We start from the raw sequence: 16,502 nt of genomic DNA, 5'->3' as shown, positions 1-16,502 counted from the left end.
ATTTTTAACGGTCGACGCCATTATTGGTAACCAAGCCTGTCAGAATGGACGATGCCATATCTGCTTTTGTTTAGGCCTGGACAAGGTAGAAACTGGTTATAATTTGTTGATGGAGTAAAAGGCACTCACCAAATTCTCAACTGTTCATATTCACACAGGTTTGCTTGCGGTTAGCTTTTATTTGATGCTCGGGCAACTCTATCATTAAAATTTGAGAAAGTCACGTTTTATAATTAAGTTTTGCGGAGATTTGGCGGATCAACCTGGTAGTGTAGCGGTATAAGAGGGATGTTAGGAAACAGAGGTTCCATGTTCGATACTGGGTGGTTACTTACAAATTTCTCTCTTTTTTTATTTAGTAGAGAAAAATTCGTTGATAGTTAAAAAAATTTCTGAGTGTCGCGAAAATGGCATCGACCGTTTACGAAACGGACAACTGCTTCGCTGGTACCCATTTATACAACTGGGTGGAGATAGGCACTGTTACAGTTAAGTATCTTGCCCATGAACACAACACAATGTCCTCAGCCAGGGGCCCGTTTCTCGAAAGCCCCGGAAACTTTTCGGGCCCGCAAAGCCATGATAATCTGTACCTAAAAACCGAGATTTGTATACGCCTGAAACTCCTTGTATGAAGAAAGCCCCCGTCCATATTAAGAATATGTGAATAAAACCGCTCTGTAGTCATAAGGTTTGAGATTTTGCTATGGCTTTCCTGGTGCGAAACCTTTTCGGGACCTTCGAGAAAGGGGCCCCCGGACCGCTCGATCCAGAGACGAGCGCACGAAACGTAAGGTCACCGCACCTCCCTCAAGGCGTAAGACAATAATTTTGACATTTTCCATTCGTTTTCAGGACGATTTAGTACTTACGATGGGACTGCCTTGACCGTACGCCTCGTATAATCCATTATTAAGGCTGTATGAGATCCAGTATGACTTCACCCACTGATTATAGTCACTCCTTCCCTGGGTAAGGACTTTTGTTATCTTGACGATTTTAGCGAAGTCAATCTGTGGGAAAATCAAATAATTGGCAATTAGGGAAAACTTTTCCTCGACCGAAGAACCATGTCTGTGTAAGTGTATACATTTAAGGACGATGGCAGCGTCTTAGAATCGTGAATGTTCAATAGCACTTCTAAATAAAATTAATTGAAAACGAGGAAACTTCTTAAAGAGGTAAAAGACTGGAATGAGTATCATTCTACCCTAGCAGTCATTGTTGAATTTCTATTTCCAGTTGTTTTTCCTGGTAGATAACAGAAAACCTGTCCTTTTTTTCTTGCCTAACACGAATCTAAGACGGCTGTCCTTCTAAGGGGAGTTTTCCTTCGGATTTACTCGTTGTATTAGCTGGGAAGATCAACGGACAGATAAATTCAAGACGGTCGACTCGTCCTTCGGCCAGACTTATCAGAGTGGAATATAACGGCAAGAATTGTTCACTAACCTGAATCCACTGCCCTACATCGCTGTATTTCGCAGACCACGCGCCTGTCTTTGCTCCAACCTTAGCTATATTGAGTCGCGCGCGATCTGGACCATGGTTTCCATCCCACTGGCTGGAAACTGTGATAGCATTGTCAGGAATAGCGCCGCTCTGAATACCCAGCGCTCCTTCACGACACTGAGGGCTCGGTTTAGGCGGAGGTACTCCTGTGATAAAAGTTTCATTGAGTCAATGATGGTTGTCGTCAAAAGTCCTATAATTCGTCTGATGTGGTTTTTTAAGTCTGTGAATAAGGCCTTTCAATAAACATTGACCTTTAGGATGCTTCGTCGCGGTTTACGCCTCTTGAAAAGTTTAGCCTCAATTTTTCAAATTCGTCGTTTGTAATCCGTGTTAATCTTCTCCATCCTTAACCATCCTTGTTCCATTATGGTTTATTATTATATCACTCTTTGGCGTTTTTCTATCCTAGTAAACTATTATTTTCAGGTTTCCTTCAATTCAAAAGTAACTTTGTACGTGACTAAAATAGCTCAAAATACCGAGACCGAGCTGCTTTAAACATTTGAGAACACTCGAGAAATGTAGAAAACACGAGCCCGCGGCTCGTGTTTTCTACATTTCCCTCGTGTTCTCAAATGCCCGTCGTGTTTTATCACAGTGTAATACACGGCCTAGGCTTCTTTACATTTGTTAAGTATATGGTGGCTCACACTCCTAAGTCTGGAGCCGGACTGGGTAAACGTTCAAACGAAAGCTATTGAGCAACATTCCAGCCATGTGGTAATATTTGTTATGCTGTTCAAGACAAGGTGGTGCTAACTGTAAAATATCTGAATGAAATACTAGTCTCAGACTATGGCGATTCTAACAAAAGTTACTGTCAGTGTGGAGTTTTAGGTACTGTACAAAGGATTGCGCTTTTAAGTCTTTGGATAACTAATCTACATGAGAATTTACTTTGTGAGTATTACAATGAAAGCTATTACGCAGTACTTCTTGTGGTACTTAAGTTGTTGTTGGTTTTTCTTTTTTTCCAAAATGTCGCACAGCGAAATTTGAACTTGCTTCCATTTTTTGCTCACATTTTGAGCTATGCACTACCGTATTTCGTACTTAAGAAAGTGCCCGAAGAAAGAATAAAAAAGATTCGTCTTGTAATGACGAAAGGCTAAAACATTTTTTTTTTTGGATAAACTCTGTTTCTCTTCTCTTTATCTTTCGCTACGACGTTGTAAAGCAAGGGTCAAGAATTGCTTCGTGTAACGCGATTCAAGCGTTTCACCTTGACACGACTCATCCAAAATTGTTTGTAGTTTGTCCTTCAAGGCGTCAAAGTTTTGGACCTGCACAACATACTGTTTGTCGTTCATAGCGATCTGAAGCAGCTCCTGTCGGTTTATTCCATAACCAATGCCAACTGCAACGGTCCTGACTCCTCGTTCCTATTAAAATAAAGGCGCGACAGTGTTATCTTTGAAACTGGTCGTATGTACCTGGGAAGACAAATAATGCGTCTCTGACGTATTGTCTAGGAAAATGCGAGACGCAACAACCCAGATGAATTATACCTTCAAGGCGAAAAATGAGTCTGTTTTATGGGAATTCCAAGCGCATTTTAGACGCATAAGGTCTGAGAAGCATCATTGGTCTACACGTATCTTTGTAAATACGCCAACATACGGTAACAAAGAAGCCAAATATTATTAAGCTCTATGGCTTCAGCGCCACCTCTCATACTGTAAACTTCTTTCTTTTTTTTCCCCTCTAGCTTTGTGTGGTTAAAAAACACAAAATGTTTTTTTTTTTTTTTTAACCCTGTTATATTCTTCTGATTGTCTGTATGGAATACTACAAATTTTCAACTTAATAGCGACACGTCCATCGGAGCACAAGTGCCAGATTGAGTACAAATACGACTCAGCGCTACAGCTCTCGACAATCATGTCTCACAACAATCTGGAACCGAGTCTCCTGAAACAGGGCGATGGGAGGGAGGGCTCTGGGAACGAATTCTTCCTCGTGCTGTTACATGACGTACTAACCTGTAGCGGCTGCAGTACTTCAGGGTAAGGCTTACTGCCTCGATTGGTCTTTCCATCAGTCAACACAATCAAAATGTTTGGTTTGTCGTTACGATCTCCTCCAGCGACGGTAAACAACTTATTAGCTGCCATTTCCAAAGCTTTGTCTGTCCGAGTCCATCTTCCAGGGTAGCTTATCTCCATCACACGCTTCTTTAGCTCCACAATGTCGTGATATTTTGCATTAGCGAAATCAAATTCCAGCCTGGAATCCGTGCTGTAAGTGATAATTCCAAAGTGCGTCGCCTTGGGGGAGACCGTGAAGTGAGATATTAACGACTGGACAAATTCTTTCGCTTTGTTGAAGTTGGACTTGCGCACACTTCCCGAGCCATCGAGAATGATTCCTACATCTAAAGCCTTGGTACAAGCTGTAACGTAACGAAAGGAAGCCGTCGTAATAATATGAAAGAACTCTTGACCTACAGATATCTTATTTTTTTATGTCTTGACTAATATCTTAACTTGAAGCCAGTTTTGGTCTTGTCAGACACATATCAAATGATTTCACACCGATTGCAAAAAATAAGCAATACACGGTAAAATTCCGCCTATAAGCCCCCTCCGTTCAAAAGCCTCACGGTTATAGGCCCACTTACATGTAAACAAAAATCTGTTCCTGTGATAAGTTCCATTAGATATAAGCCCTCCTTTACTTTGTGCGGTCTTTGCCATTATGAGGAAAGTTCATAGAATAACCTTTGTGCTTCGCGTACTTGTTTTCTTGCTTATGCCTAATGTTTCGTGTTCCCAACAACATTAAACACATTTTTTATACCGCTGGATGATGGTTTCATCCGCTTACTTTCAGAAGCTTTTTGAAAAGCTTATAACCCCAATGAGTCCAGGGCTGCAAATAACAGTCGGTCATCGGACATTGGCCGACCAAAATTTGTTCACGTCCGACGAAATCCCAACTGTGGTAAGACATGATGTTCGCACAATTTTTTCGTACATCATTTTACGGTAAGGATGAATAAAAATCTACCGTGAGTAAGTCTTACTTATTTTGGTTATGTCCGACCACAATTTGTTTTGTCTGACCAAGATGTGTCGTAGTGGGACATGTGTCCTGTCACTCGCAACAACTTTAACATGACTGCCTTTTAGGGCGTCTATCTACACCGCAGCAGTTTGCTCCACGATTTTAACTCCAAACACTAATTTCTATGATAACCAGTGGTGCAATATACATATTTATAAAGAAGAGTGCTCACTGAAGCTTTGTATCTATATATCTTTCAACAGAATTTCATCTTTATCAAAAATGGTGAAGCTCCACCCCTACGGTAACGGAAATATTGTTCACACATACAATACAGTTGACGACAAAAACAATTTCTAACTTTAAACAAGCAAGCGCGAGCATCAGCTCTACATGTAAAAAAAAAGAAAAAAAAAATTAAAACCGTACAAAGTATTTTACAGAAGCTGACTAATTAGGAAACTAATTATTTCACTGGAGAAAACTTATCCCTCTCTGCGGAGACTTACGTTTAGGGCACGGGTTCTCAGAACACGCCCCAGTCTCCTCCACTTCTCCCACGCAACTCTGTCCGTTACCCTTCGGTGGAGGATTGGTGCAGGATCGTTCGCGAACTCTTATTCCCCCGCCACACGTCTTGGAGCACTGGGTCCAGCTTGCCCACTCAGACCAGGCTCCATCCACATCTCCCGCGCCTGATCAGAGAGTTAAAGGAATTCAAAGTTAACTTTTTCGATTGGCAAGACGAGGTCTTGTTTGGGACTCAAAAGCTCGCCGTAGTAGGGGCAGCTACTACAAAGCTGTACATTTGTATTCTCGCAGTCGAGGTAGTATTCTAAATAGATTAGGGGAGGGTGGAAATGGTCAAAAAGAAGATTCGGTAATTGTAGATAGAGGGTTTAATTGTATGATTTTTTAGAACATACTTTTGAATTAATTGTAATAATAGTAGTTTACGGTATCTATTATTTCTTTCTTTTATTTTAGTGCACGGCCCCATAAGCTTATAGCTTCAGTCTTTACCGTGGATAAATAAAGTCTTGATTTGATTTGATTTGATTCTGGTCAAGTCAATGTAACGGATTAGGATTTTCCCACTGAGTGCAGGAAATATCAGTTTTTAATCTGACGTTTTTCATTACGACTGAATTACGACTGAATGACAAAGTTTGTGACACAAGTCAATGAAGCAAGTCGGCCGCTTTTATTAGTGAAAGAAGAAACTGGTGTGATGGAAAACTGAATTAAGACTGGGCAATGAATTAGATCGATTTATTTAGCATTTAACTTAGTGTTCGCCCTTATAAACAAATTGAAAATACGCGGGGTAAAATGATTATAGAGCGTTTTCACTCACGTGGCCAGCATCCATACAAATTTATTGGAACAAAAGGCAGCGTTCACATTAAAAAAGAATTCAACTCCCAAAGGATTGGTTTGGTACACAAACATCCGTTTCATTGTTTTGTAACACTAATATGGCTGCCATGACGTCATGTGAAAATGTTCTATTCCTTCGAGCCACGAAGATACGTAAGCCCTAACCACGCGCAAAAAAGGTGGTATTTCACGGAAATGAAGGAATTCATTCCACAGAAAGAACGACAACTAAGGACGACAATTGAAGATTGCGGTTAATGGGAATGCATCTTTTGCAAAAACTGCTTTAGTACGACTTCGATGGTCAGATTTTCCCAAAACATTTCCACTGCGTTTACCTTGACAAGATTCCGTTAGGATTTGTTGCAGACTTTTCCTCAGGTCATCAAAATCGTTAGCATGTATCACATACTGCGCGTTGCCGGCAGCAATCGCCAGAAGTTCATCATCACTAATGCTTTGTCCAATACCAACAGCAACAGTGCGGACACCCTTGTTCTAAATAAAACAAGAAATTGTTCGCACACTGAACGATCTGAAACAGTTTAGCCTCCGTAGCAAGCGTTTCCGTGGGGTTTGGAAGCAAAGAAAGACCGAGGAACGGGATTTTCGGTGTTTTGTCTGCGCGGAAAATGGGACGAGAGCCAAAAAAAAAAAAAAAAAAGAAAGAGGGGGGTCGCTTCATTTTTCGCGCTGTAATTCTTTGCTCCCGAACCCCACAGAAACGCTTACTACGCGGGCTAGAAACAGTTTTGAGCTAAGTTTCTCAAACTCATTGACAATCTATTGAGCGTAAACAAACGAAATCACAATCGTGAGGGTGTTTGGAATCTGCTCTTAATAGTTAATAGCTAGCAAATTGACATCAGTTCTTCATGCGTCTGTCCTGTTATTGATCATGAATTTCGTCCCATGATAACATTGTCAAAGAAGCTCTGGATCCACGACGCGATAGCCGAGTGGATCCGCAGACTACGTTGACAATGTTATGACGAAATTCAATGTCAATAATAGGACAGACGCAAGAAAAACTGACGTCAATTTGTTTTTTACGATAACAAATTGTCAGCTCTCGCTCGTTGACGGATCTCATAAATTATAAATTCATGTGTCTGTTCGCTTATTGACAATGAAAATTAGCCAATGAGCGCACGTGAATTTCTGCAGTTATCGTAAAATCTACTTTCGAGTTAACCAAGGTCGCTGAATCAAAAGACTAAAGACGCATGTGTATAGGGTTTGTCCAGTGACACGTGAGAGCATGAGCTATTGACATGTGCTACTCCGTGTGTTGTTCATCAATTAGTTGCCGATGATTAGTGAATAATATACTTCAGATTCACACTAGCACTGTACAGATAAGTCTTAACTCTATTTATTCAGCGTTCTCTAGTTTTCTTTTTAGTTAACATCAGTTTCGTTAGAAAGGACATACCAAATACGTCTCGGAGCTAAGTTCGTCAAAAATAATCCACTGCGCGTCGTATTTTCAACTCTCCTCTCGGTGTTTGGAAATGTGGTAAGACACGGTCTCTCGTTTTTGATATGTTACTTCGTAATTGAGTATTTAGTAGCTCTAAACAGAGACTGATTTCCCTTTTGCCTGGCGCTACACATTGTTAAACGGAAAAGCTTCCATCAGTGTATAAAGACAGAAAAACCTAAGGATCTATTCCTTAAATAATAAAATATCCTCTAAGGCCATAACATGTCCCTTATACTAACCTGTAGTGGTTTCAAGACATCTTTGTAGGGTGCACTGCCTCCATTGGTCGTTCCATCTGTAAGCACTACAAGAACGTTCCCAGCATCCACTCTGTCACCAACAGCAGGGCTAAAGATGTCACTGGCTGCCAGTTGCATCGCCACGTCGGTTCTAGTCCCTCCGCCGGGGAAATCAAACGCCTTGATAGCAGCCTGCAGTTTGGAGAGAGTGTGGTATTCGGATTTTGCCAGGTTGAATTTCACAGTTGCTGTTGAACCGTAAACGATAGCTCCGACGTGCGTACCTTGCGGGGACACAGAGAAGTGACCGACAAGTTCCGACAGGAATTCTAGACTTTTCTTAAAGTTGTCGCTGCCAACGCTGATTGAGCCGTCGATTACAAGACCGACGTCCAGTGATTTCATACAAGCTGTTGAAAACATACACACAAGAGTGAGTTACTTAGCAGATGCAAAAGAAAATAAAACGAGCCAGTAGCCGGGTGGTGGAGGTGTGCGTGAGAGGAGAACACGTGAGGGGTGGCGCATTTTTCTTCACGCACGTCTCCCTGTGATTCGTGTTCTCGTGACTTTCGGATTTAGCAGCGTTTCACTATCGCTACGCTCCAAGGGTCGCTACCTGAGAGTGGCCAGTTTTTTGGAAGCTAAACGTTTACAAAAGTTGATCTGGTTCAACTCTATATAATGTAATTGTTCTAAATGTACACGTAAATTAACCTTACTATAAAGAATCCATATCACACTAAACAGAGTAATGAGTAATAAGATTGGCCTTGTAGTAAGGTCTATCTCATACAAACATCAGATCGTTATTTTGATTCAGTTAGCTGTATCTGTTATTTACATCGTTTCTTGTAATGAATTAAATTACATATATACATTTCGCCGACAAAAGTAAAATATACAACTTTAAGGTAAAAAGCTGTTAAAATTGAGTCTTAACGTTTTCGATCCGTTTGATCATCATCAGAGTGAAATAATATGCATACGCTCAGTGTTCTTATAGTTCAGGTAACGCCAGTTATGTAATACCTGTTCCCATAGGGAACAAGGTGAGGTCCAGTGATTGCACTTGTTTGTTTAGCTCTGGACGGAAGCGTGCGATGTAGAACGCTTCTTTTATTCTCCTTTTTAACCATGAATGGGCAGTGGTTAAAACTTCCCACGAGAACTTGTGGTTAGGGTGTTTTCTGATGTGCTTGGCTGGCTCCGACTGTTTATTAACACCTGAATGTTCATTAACACGAACCTCGAGGTTGCGTGCTGTTTCGCCAATGTATGTTTGTCCACAAGTACACTTGCTTTTGTAGATGACATGTGACGGGTGTGTGTTTTTACGTTGGAGGTGTCTTCTTTCTCATTACTTTCGAGGAGCACTACTTTGGGAGCGTCACTACTTCAGGTTACTCTAGAGAGTAGAGATACCCTTAGACGTTTAATGCTACAGAAACCAGAATAAGCTCCGGTGGCATGGATCACTTGGCTGGACGCAGATTTAACCGTTTTTAAATGCTTTCGTGGAATCGTTACTTTTGCAACTTTCGTTTAAAGAGCAATCCTGATTTAACCACGAGAGGAAGCTTACTTACGGTCAAGACACGGATCCTCATTACAGTTCTCCACTTCCTCTGGTTTACCCAGATGTTCGCATCCTTTTCCATTTCCCACAGGGGGAGGGTCAGTACAGGTTCTTTCTCGCGCTCTAGTTCCACCTCCGCAACTAACGCTGCATTCGTTCCACTGAGACCACATGGAGTAACCGCCATTCACATCAGCTGGTTTTACTACAGTTACAAACAGACACATGACATTTCAATGGTGTGCCTGAGCAGTTAGAAGTTCACACATGAGATATTTAAAACTCTAAATTCCCTGTAACTGTGGATTAAAACATTTTGGCCCCATAAAGGGGGGTGGGGGGTGGGAGTTCTGAGTAGCCCATATCCTGTGAATTCCGAAAATTCCTGAATCCCGCTAAAGAATTTAATCTCTCGAACATTAATAATTTCCTACTCAATATTCCACGATATGTGTGCTAAATATCCCATGTATCCCATTAATTTTTCCTGGCCTAAACAACCAGTATCCAGTTAATTTGGTTGTTATTGTTGTTTACCTAAATATCCCATATTTCGAAAACTCGCTATAGGACCTCAAAACCGAGTAACTAGTGCACACAATTTAAAAGAGCAACATCTTGGATGGGATATCTTAAAATAATAGGCTAAATCCACTACAGCACTACTTCTCCTTTGCTGGTACCCTGTTGGTGTTATTTTAATACCTTAGAAAAAAACCAAATGAGTATTACATGTGCTTAATTTTAAAAATGTAATGGTCATAGAACTTTCAGTTTCTAATAAAAAGAGTGTTATGTCCTTCCCCTCCATAAACAAAGAGATTTAGTCTACCTATTACCAAACCTTGATAAAAACATAATCACTCAACTCAATGGCCCTTGACACATATGAAGTATGGTTCAATATTTACTAGAAAAGTGCTTTTGGCACATTTCAGAAAACAAGGATGGAAGATTCTAGATAAAATATTCCAGTTAAAACTCACAAAAATCTTTATAAATACTGCAAACAATATAACTGACAATAAAATTATTGATATACTTACAGTCCTTCAGTCGGTAGATGTAGTTAGTGCTTTGAGCTCCAACACATTCCATTTCTTTATTGATATCACAAGGCAGGATTGGTTTAACCAGCTCTTGGAGACACTTTGATGGCTGGGCCTCTCCATATTTGTTGAATGTGGTCTCACCATTCTCTCCACTCCAGCATTCTCCATAGAATTGCAATCCAAATACTTTCCAGCCTTTTCCAAGAGTGGCATTTGCACAGCGGCAGGCAAGACTGATGGGAATGAATTATGAAAGGGAGATGAAAATGTTTGAAAGCCGTGCAAAATGCCTGGAACATTTTCAGAACTTAAATATTCCCAAATCACTCCCCCCACCCCCCAACTCTTCCTGGAAAACCAACGTTTCCAAATTTTAGTTCGTTCTGCATAGAGGACCTGCAAGGAAATCACCTAAGGCTGATATCATTATACCTCTATCATGATCAAGCGGAGCCCCAATTAAGCAGATGCCCACTATTTTTAAGTGGACACTTAGCCTGCTCCCGAAATTAACATATTATTTCCCTTTATAACAAACCCCTATACAGACACCTCTATTAAGTGGACATGGACACTAAAACAAATCATATTTGGCTGATTTCTATTGTTAAAACCTCTATTAAGCGGACACCAAACTGAATTGACAATGTGGTATTGGATTATGTCCTTGAAATAGTTGATTGAATAATCAACTAAATGTACGGGCCGTATTATCGTTGCAGTATTGAAAGGGCATTAGTACAAACAGATTATGGTTGGTAAAGAAAGCTAATGAACTTGAACTCTGGATAGCCTCATTAATAACCTGGAACTTTATTATAATACAGAGGAACTGCTGCATTTTAATCGTTAACAAACATTGTCCAATTGTTAGTGGACATCCTCTATTAAATGGATACTTGGGAAGGTCTCGAGGGTGTATGCTTAATAGAAGTTTCACTGTAGTATGCCTTTCTAAATATCATCATTTAGTTCGTTATTAGTTTTCTTGCTATAAAAACATGTTGGTGTTGGGGGAGGGGGAATTGAATTTTCAGAAATCTGAATCTGATTTCTTGATTCTCCAAACCCCTGTTCTGCAGTGAAGATCTTCCAAGCATACCTTAAATAACCATTGAAATTGTAAATGCCAGGGCTGTTTATTTAACATTTATTTGACAACCTCATGGTCCCAATCTTGGGATTAACCCATTGTTTAATAACCCTCTTCTCTTTAACTACAAAAATATGGTCGTTTACCTGATCTGAAAAAATAATATTAAGAAATGCATGTTATCTGAGAAGCAGGCAAATGTACCTGAGCATTGACTCCTCCCATGCATGCCAATCAATCCTGTGTCCATCATAGGCATCACTTCTTGGATCTCTGTCATTTACTAAGAGCTCTGGAAGAGTTCGCTTCCCATTCTTTGTGTTGTCTTTGAAGCATCCTACTTTTTCCCATGTACGTTCACATTTTGTATGAGGGAGAACGTTTGGACCTGAAAAAAAAAGCCAAATTTCATAACTGATATAAAATATTAGCAACGAGGAGGGGTGGGAGCACTCGCCCTTAAGAAAAAGCAATACATAACCCTCCCTCCCTCTTCCAAAATCTCAAAAAGCAAGAAATATACACCTAAACATTTTTAAAAGACAAAATTCCTTAACCTTACTTCAACCTTACCAAGCCTCAACCCTTTCCCCTTCGCTTCTTCGACAGCAGTGCCTCCTCTAAGAGACCGCACAGCCCAGGAGCTGACTTTTTGTTAAAACCTTAGTGCCACCAGGGCAAGGAACTGAATATAAACGAGGGGAAATGTACCTAAATATCCTAATTGTTTTTCCCCGTTTCGGAGATACGATTAGGAGTGCGAGCGATTATAAAATCTCTGGATGAGCTACACATATTTGACCCATTCCAGTCTAGAACCGAAGTTTGGTAGCAAATGATTCTTTCCTTTTTCAGTTCGGTGTTCCAATCACCGGGAACGCTTGCTGAAATTTTCAAATTTTCTTCTTTTTGTTTTAACAACGAGGAGCCAAGTGACCTGCCGCCATGTTGTGCGTTGTAACCAGGCCTTTGAAAAATCAGGCTTCTACTGGACTGGACTAGACTGAAGGAATGGAACCAATCGATCGATTCGGAGGGGGTGGCAAGGTGGGGAAGGGGTGGTACTGATTCCGTTTTGCGTATTTTAACAAAATTTACGTTTCGCGTGTTTTGTTGATTTTTTTAGCTGCTTTTTAACAATGATGTTTGCATAACTACAAGAATCATGTATGACTTTTGGATGCTTTTAACCGGCGCGTGGCTAATTTTTGCCTTAATCACGTGTCATCCGTAAACCCTTTGCTACCCTCTTCGAAGAATGAACTACTCGAAGCTGCTATGAATAGTTGCAGTGCAAGAATTGAGAGATCGGTGATATACAGAAATGTCAAATGTTTGGAAACCTCTTTTTCCTTGAACAAGAAGTATGTTAAGAACAACCACGACAAGAGGAAACCACATCTTGGCCTCAGTCAAGCAATCTGCTAAAAGATGAATAGGAAGCAAATTGTATTACATATATTAATGCTGTACTTATTTGCCCCTCTTTAAAAAGATAACTGATTTTATCGAAGAAGTCTTCATTTTATAATGGAAACAATAATATCTTACAGCATTACATTCCGAATGACTGATAAAAAAAAATATGGCTGGTTTTCAGTACCAAGATTCAGGTCACGGCATTTTTTTCTTATGCAAGATATGCGGAGAAATGTTTTACCCAAGGTTATCCCTCTTAAGTTATTTTTAGACATATTACCTAGTTCTTCCGCGGATGTTACTAGCGCGTCGTGTGGATGTTTTCGTGAGGGATTAATTTTTCTGTCCTGTCTACTAAGCGAGGGAAAACATCTAACGGTATGAGGATGCCTTCTTTGTAATTTCGATATCCGAGAATGCAAAGAAGCAAAGGTTCTATGCTTTAATACATTTCAGAACTTTAGTAGGAGTTTAGACAAGAGTCAGATATCCCCTGCTCAAACAACACTAAAAAACTGAATGAACGGCGGAGGATTGAGCAGCCAAACGAACGCAAAGCAAACGAACGCCCAAACACAACGTAACCAAACGAACAGATGGTCGAAAGTGCAGGCAGACGCTCCCCGCCACACAAAAAATGGGAGTTTAAGCAGCAACGACATTGTCAAGGACGAAAATCCAGACGCTCAAAACAGCCAAGAGTGCAGTAAAGACCTGTGCTATGAAAAGTCTGTTGAAAATCAAAACGTATAAAATAACTTTTTTTACCACATTTTCTGCCGTTAAGTAACAGTCGTGGAAGAACTGAGTACCATGTCTAAAAATAACTAAAGGAGCTTAGTTACGCCGGATATTTTGAGTTATTTCGGCCTCGCGCAAAATTACCTTTAAATTGAAGGAAACCTGCAGGAAATAGTAGTTTACTTAGATAGAAAAACACCAACGAAATAATAATAAACCGTAAAGGAACAAGGACGGTTAAGGATGGAGAAGATAAACACGGATTACAAACGACGAAGTTGAAAAATTTAGGCTAAACTTTTTAAGATGAGCGAACCGTGACATAGATCCTTCAAGAGGGATTACCTTGGGTATAAGGCCTGTACGGGGGATTCACTTCTTACCTTGATCTTCTCCTTCTTGATGTTTATCCCGTGTGTTTGTTAACTAAACTGTCTTGAATTACGAATTATTTGTCTATTGATTTTAATTATCCAACTTTGATTCTGCCAGATTACCTTTCAAAGGACCCGACAAAACCAATAAAAAAGTCAGTTTCTCTGGAGAAAAAAACGTAATTAGGGGAAAGAATCAATTGCATAGAAATTACTTTGTCATCCTCCTTTTGGGAAGACTACCTTTGGTGTATTCGTTTTCATTAGTTTAAAAAACTATATAAGAATTAAAGAAAGTTAATATTAAGGAGTTAAAGTTAGACTTTAAAGTACTCCTATCGGAGAAGTCTGATGCAAAAAGGTAAGCTTTCATGCTTTCCTTGTCGTTTCATGTATTCAGAGTACAGCTGAAAAGAACTAAGCTACATCTTCCACGACGCAGCGAAAACTAGAAAAATTAAAACCACATAAAATAGCTGAAAGTAAACTGACTGTTAAGTTTTCCATGTCCATTATCCTGTTTGTCAAAGGTCGTTTAAAAAAATATCTCAGCAACTAATATTCGCTCGTCTTAAGTCAAGGAAAAAAGTTAAAGCCTTTTTGTAACTTCTGAACACTAAAAATGTTAGAGTTAAGTAGATAATTGTTCATACTTGAAGTAAACTCAGCATAGAATACATTTAGAACCAACAATCTCTTTGACCCAAATAGTTACTGCTTAGCGAGAAAATATAGGAAAAAGGCCCGCGTGTCACATAAAATAGACACTAAAAAATGATCTTCGCAGACGATTTTATGTTCCAGTTACTAAAATATAAGAGAAAAATAATATGTACAACCTACCTCGTTTCTTCTGCGAGGTCTTCCCTCTCTTGCCCGTGGGCCAAAGGAAAGTGACTGACTGCAAGTATGGCTTCTGTTTTAAAAGCTGAGACACGTTGTTTACACAAAAAGTTGTTTACCTGTATTTTCAACACGTTCAATGTCTAATTTAGACATTTAAAATCGATTACGTTGGACATTATGGCACGAAACAAGATTAAAATCCAGTCCCGAAATGTTGTATCGGTTTTAATTTGTTCAGTTTTGTTTAAACAATTTGCTTCCAATTCCAAATTAAAGGAGTGCCGAACTGATTTGTTTGCGCTGGCGAAAAGTGCCCCACTCAAAACGATTTCGAAATGTTTGCTTTTAATAAGAGCAAGACAAACACATGTGCTCTTAGGAGGGCAGGGGAACTGTAGAGAAGTTATCTCACAGTTTTCACTCGATCTGCCATACAGCCAAGTATCACTTTTACTAAACGAACGTGCACATGAACAGTTACTCAAGTTCATCTGAACAATCTCTTTTAATTATTATTATTATTTTTTTTAGGGGGGGGGGAGTTCCTTTCTCCATTGTTTCATCTAATGATATTAAAAAGCATTAACATTATCAGATGTTTCGAACGCTAATTCTAAGCGCATTTTTACTTATTCACAAGCGCCTAACGGGAGAAAAATTGAATTAAAACATAACTGTGCACACCGTGCGCACAGTATAATTTAATACATCGTCTCCCAGTATACTGAATAAACCGTCGGTAGGAGATCATTGGAATAAATTCAGTATTTCCTTGTGATACTATATGTTTTATTGTACATGTCATGAACATTTTGAGAATTTTTTTCTTTGTTATATATTTTTTTATTTCAGCGGAGTTGGGGGCTAAGGAAATGGTTATGGTAAAGTTTAAATTTGCTGCGAAAAATGTCCATTCATTTTGCGTTGTATCTCTTCCTCTGATAACTTTTCCTGTCAAAAAAGAAAATCGTTTACTCTGCCGTCGTATCACTTCTGCTGAATCTGACCTTATTCGACTCGTTATTCAAATACAATTGGTCACTCAGCACTTAACTGGGATGTTGTCCTTTGCTTGTAAGCTGGATTAAACATTATTTGAAGGTGGAGATTTCCATTTTGCAAGAAACAATTGAAAAGAGTATCTTTTGGAAGTGGCAATGAAACACGCTGAAAGCCATAAACCTATCGCTAATATAATTATGCTATCCTCAGCATATTGTCACGAAATTTAATTCAGCCGGCAGCGTTTTGTTCCAACGTAATGTATTTTCCCAAAATCAAGAAAGATGTTTAATACCTATTATTAAGAACTGGATCATCGGATAATGCAATTTTTGTGTTTTCATTGGCTTAGCCATCATGGTATATGAGCCATTAAACCATGCTCTACAAATACGGTGTTGGATAAGCGTAGGCGCAATGTTTTTGGGGCGTTTGTATTCTTATTATATTTTAGTTTCTTTTTCATATATATATATTGGGGGCGTTTTTTATAAAACAACTATTCCACTCGCGCTTGTTGGCTATCTACCATCTCATATCCAACGCGCGCTCGTGAAATAATTCTTGAATAAAGCTCGGTCGCGAACTACGGCCCTTATCAGCTTACGATACATTGTAAAAAAAATGAAATGGTGTCGTGCCAAAGAAGGGTATTTCCCAAGTATATCTGTAGATCTTAAAATGAGCCGCTTGAACTGAGCTATCTATGAATCTGCAGTGGGTGAAACAGGAAATTAAGAGAATCTTTTGTGATGTATTGTATCGACACA

At 39.6% G+C, this 16,502-nt stretch overlaps 1 protein-coding gene across 2 annotated transcripts in view; it reads right to left on the bottom strand.

Annotated features, from left to right (window-relative positions):
- Positions 1 to 14,760, bottom strand: part of LOC145489242 (uncharacterized) — a 38,467-nt gene extending 23,707 nt beyond the window's left edge. The window contains exons 1-12 of one of the 2 annotated variants that reach the window (XM_081468191.1): positions 14,728 to 14,760; positions 12,694 to 12,774; positions 11,555 to 11,738; positions 10,252 to 10,490; positions 9,216 to 9,410; positions 7,627 to 8,036; positions 6,240 to 6,399; positions 5,031 to 5,216; positions 3,498 to 3,907; positions 2,738 to 2,897; positions 1,453 to 1,658; positions 873 to 1,013 (exon numbers count right to left, since the gene is read on the bottom strand). In XM_081468191.1, the coding sequence (XP_081324317.1) occupies positions 873 to 1,013; positions 1,453 to 1,658; positions 2,738 to 2,897; positions 3,498 to 3,907; positions 5,031 to 5,216; positions 6,240 to 6,399; positions 7,627 to 8,036; positions 9,216 to 9,410; positions 10,252 to 10,490; positions 11,555 to 11,738; positions 12,694 to 12,751 (2,349 nt within the window). In that variant the 5' untranslated portion in view covers positions 12,752 to 12,774; positions 14,728 to 14,760. Of the gene's footprint in view, positions 1 to 872; positions 1,014 to 1,452; positions 1,659 to 2,737; positions 2,898 to 3,497; positions 3,908 to 5,030; positions 5,217 to 6,239; positions 6,400 to 7,626; positions 8,037 to 9,215; positions 9,411 to 10,251; positions 10,491 to 11,554; positions 11,739 to 11,923; positions 12,006 to 12,693; positions 12,775 to 14,727 lie in introns of those variants that run through there. The other variant, XM_081468192.1, reaches the window with a different exon arrangement.
- Positions 14,761 to 16,502: the final 1,742 nt, after the last annotated feature.

Source organism: Orbicella franksi, chromosome 6 (assembly GCF_964199315.1).
Source record: "Orbicella franksi chromosome 6, jaOrbFran1.1, whole genome shotgun sequence".
NCBI lineage: Eukaryota > Metazoa > Cnidaria > Anthozoa > Scleractinia > Merulinidae > Orbicella > Orbicella franksi.
Note: the sequence above shows the minus strand (reverse complement) of the source record. Positions and strands in the feature narration are given on the sequence as shown.